Source organism: Diaphorina citri, unplaced genomic scaffold (assembly GCF_000475195.1).
Source record: "Diaphorina citri unplaced genomic scaffold, Diaci psyllid genome assembly version 1.1 scaffold7507, whole genome shotgun sequence".
Lineage (NCBI taxonomy): Eukaryota > Metazoa > Arthropoda > Insecta > Hemiptera > Psyllidae > Diaphorina > Diaphorina citri.
Genome location: NW_007384883.1, coordinates 1 through 2,914, shown reverse-complemented (window position 1 = coordinate 2,914; position 2,914 = coordinate 1). Strand labels below are relative to the sequence as shown.

At 41.0% G+C, this 2,914-nt stretch overlaps 1 protein-coding gene across 1 annotated transcript; it reads right to left on the bottom strand.

Annotated features, from left to right (window-relative positions):
• Window positions 1-134: 134 nt before the first annotated feature.
• On the bottom strand, window positions 135-2,906 carry LOC103522233 (intraflagellar transport protein 57 homolog; the record flags this gene model as incomplete). The annotated part of the gene is made up of 4 exons (XM_008487335.2): window positions 2,816-2,906; window positions 1,908-2,070; window positions 1,328-1,446; window positions 135-380 (listed from the first exon to the last, which is right to left on the bottom strand). Coding segments are annotated over exons 1-4 (611 nt in total), but the record flags the coding sequence as incomplete, so codon positions are not given.
• Window positions 2,907-2,914: the final 8 nt, after the last annotated feature.

Genomic DNA, 2,914 nt, shown 5'->3' with positions numbered 1-2,914 from the left:
AACTTTTTAACTGAGTATTACGTGTTTGAAAATATCACCAATCGATTTCTCGAGAAAAAATACATAAAATAAAGTATAGAGATGTAAAGAGTACATAAGAGATGTAAAGAGTACATAAGAGATGTAAAGAGTACATAAGAGATGTCTTGTGTACGGACGGTACATCCTTGTGTACGGACGGTACATCCTTGTGTACGGACGGTACATCCTTGTGTACGGACGGTACATCCTTGAGTACGGACGGTACATCCTTGTGTATGGACGGTACATCCTTGTGTACGGACGGTACATCCTTGCGTACGGACGGTACATCCTTGCGTACGGACGGTACATCCTTGTGTACGGACGGTACATCTTTGTGTAAGGGCGGTACACCGTTGCTTAGGGATGATAATTATTAGGTACTGTGAAAGAGTACATAAGAGATGTAAAGAGTACATAAGAGATGTAAAGAGTACATAAGAGATGTAAAGAGTACATAAGAGATGTAAAGAGTACATAAGAGATGTAAAGAGTACATAAGAGATGTAAAGAGTACATAAGAGATGTAAAGAGTACATAAGAGATGTAAAGAGTACATAAGAGATGTAAAGAGTACATAAGAGATGTAAAGAGTACATAAGAGATGTAAAGAGTACATAAGAGATGTAAAGAGTACATAAGAGATGTAAAGAGTACATAAGAGATGTAAAGAGTACATAAGAGATGTAAAGAGTACATAAGAGATGTAAAGAGTACATAAGAGATGTAAAGAGTACATAAGAGATGTGGAGACCGATATGGGATGCCAGAACTACATGGAGCTGAAGCGACTAGCTCAAAATCGGAATGAATGGAGGAGAAGAACTAAACTGCTGCTGCCAACCAATCGCCAGATTGTAACCTGAGAGAGAGTGATCAAATCCCCAAACAAGGTTGAGGATAAAATTCCTCACCTCGAAGCTTAAGCTCGGTTTCATTTTATCTTTTGGAACGAACGAACAATCTGAATGTCTGATTGGTAGATTTCAAAGTTTTTAGCCAGATTGCTTAGTTCGAGAAATAAACTTAAACTGAGTTTAAACTCTCATGCGTCTGCCTTGTAAGCGCTAGGCCGCGGGTTCGATTCCCGCCCGGGGCGGATTTTATCCTGATGGGATAATGTTCATTCTCGGAACGGCTGGCTTTCTCCTATCCTGTCTTCCTTCTCTCTTCGATTTGGGGGGGATAAGACCATAGCAGTTACAGTTCCCTATCTCAAACCTCTTAAAAAAAAAAAAAAAAAAAAAAAAAAAAAAAAAAAAAAAAAAAAACTCTCATGAAGGTCCCCCGGTTATTGGTCTCTTACCTCTTGAAATTGAATTTGTTCTGTTTGAGGCCTCTGTCTGCCACTGCATCCAGGATATAAATCACATGTGGTCCATATCCCTGCTTTAGTTTATTCGGAGGAAAATCTACAGGGATGTTCTGAAACAAGGAAAATATACAAAGGGTTTTGTTACCTTAGTTGCTTAGTTCTTATTCCACAGGGACTTCTCACCATTAACATAGTACCTGCCTCAGTATGCATCACACAGTAGCGGGTTCGGTTCTCGCCCTGGGCGAACTTTATCCTAAACAGATAAGGATCGTTCTAGGAAATCTAGGACGTTTTCAGAACGGGTAGCTTTCTCCTACCCTGTCCTCCTCGCTCCTCGGAACGATAACTCCGTTGTTACAGTCCCCTTTATCAAACCTCAGTAGACTCTTTTTATTTTAGATCACACTTTAGATTTACATCAGACATTAAAAAGAAAAAAAAAATCTCGTGAATTCACCCGATTTTTTTTCCGAATGTCCTGTAGGCAATGTAATTTAAATGAGACTGTTCCCACTCCACACGACACGATTTTTTTTCCGAACGACACAAAATGTCCTTGTAAACTCACCAGTTGACGGGTAAGATCCAAAATGGTGGCAATGAGAGAGTTAGGGTCATCAGACTCCTGTGGCGCTTCCATACTGAGTCCTGCCTTACTGAACAACCAAGCTGCTAGAGAAGTAAACATGAAGAACTGCTCTCCTGGATTGGTCTGGAGGGCGAAGTAATGTCTGGAAATGTGGAAAACAGAGGTGATGCATTATAAATAGACGGCATTCTCATTTAATTTAGTAATTTTATTCCATTTTCGATACACCAACATTGATTTTTTAAGCGGTTTGATAGAGGGAACTGTAACTGCCGGGGTCTTATCGTTCCGGAATGGAAGAGAGAAGGAAGACAGGATAGGAGAAAGCCAGCCATTCCGAGAACGAACAATATCCGTTGAGGATAAAATCCGCCCCGGGCGCGAATCGAATTTGAGGCCTAGTGCTTACAAGGCAGACGCGTTACCCTCCAAGCTAACTAAGCTGGCCAGTATTTCTTTCACTATGGATTAACTGAAAACTCTCTGTGGTAAGATGGGGTATGAGAAATTTTAAAGAGAGAGTGTTATGTATTATAATAATAATAGTGCTTATTTATACTGCTCGCATAGGACTGAAAAGTCCCTTTACTCCAGCAGTAGACTACTGCTATTATTGTGGTCAAATTCTCAAATTATATTGAGGATAAAATTCCAAAACTCGGCTGGGATTGAACCCACGCCCTCCTGTTTACCAGGCGAGCGCCTTGACCACTACACCACCGAGGCAGGCAAGTGTTCGGATATGGTCTCCGACGACGAGTTCCTATGCTCAAAGGTAAAATGTGACTATAGCATGAGAGTGTACTAAGGTGTGTCCATAGTAGATCGGCCTTCGACCGAAGAGATAAAACTATGTTGTCGAGGCAGTGTGTGGACTGTGGACTCACCGATTCAGTGGTCGTATCTTGAGATTCTTGCTGAAGTAATCGTCATAGTTGAGCAACTTTAGTTTGTCCAGAAACTCCTCCATTTGACTGAAGGGTGCA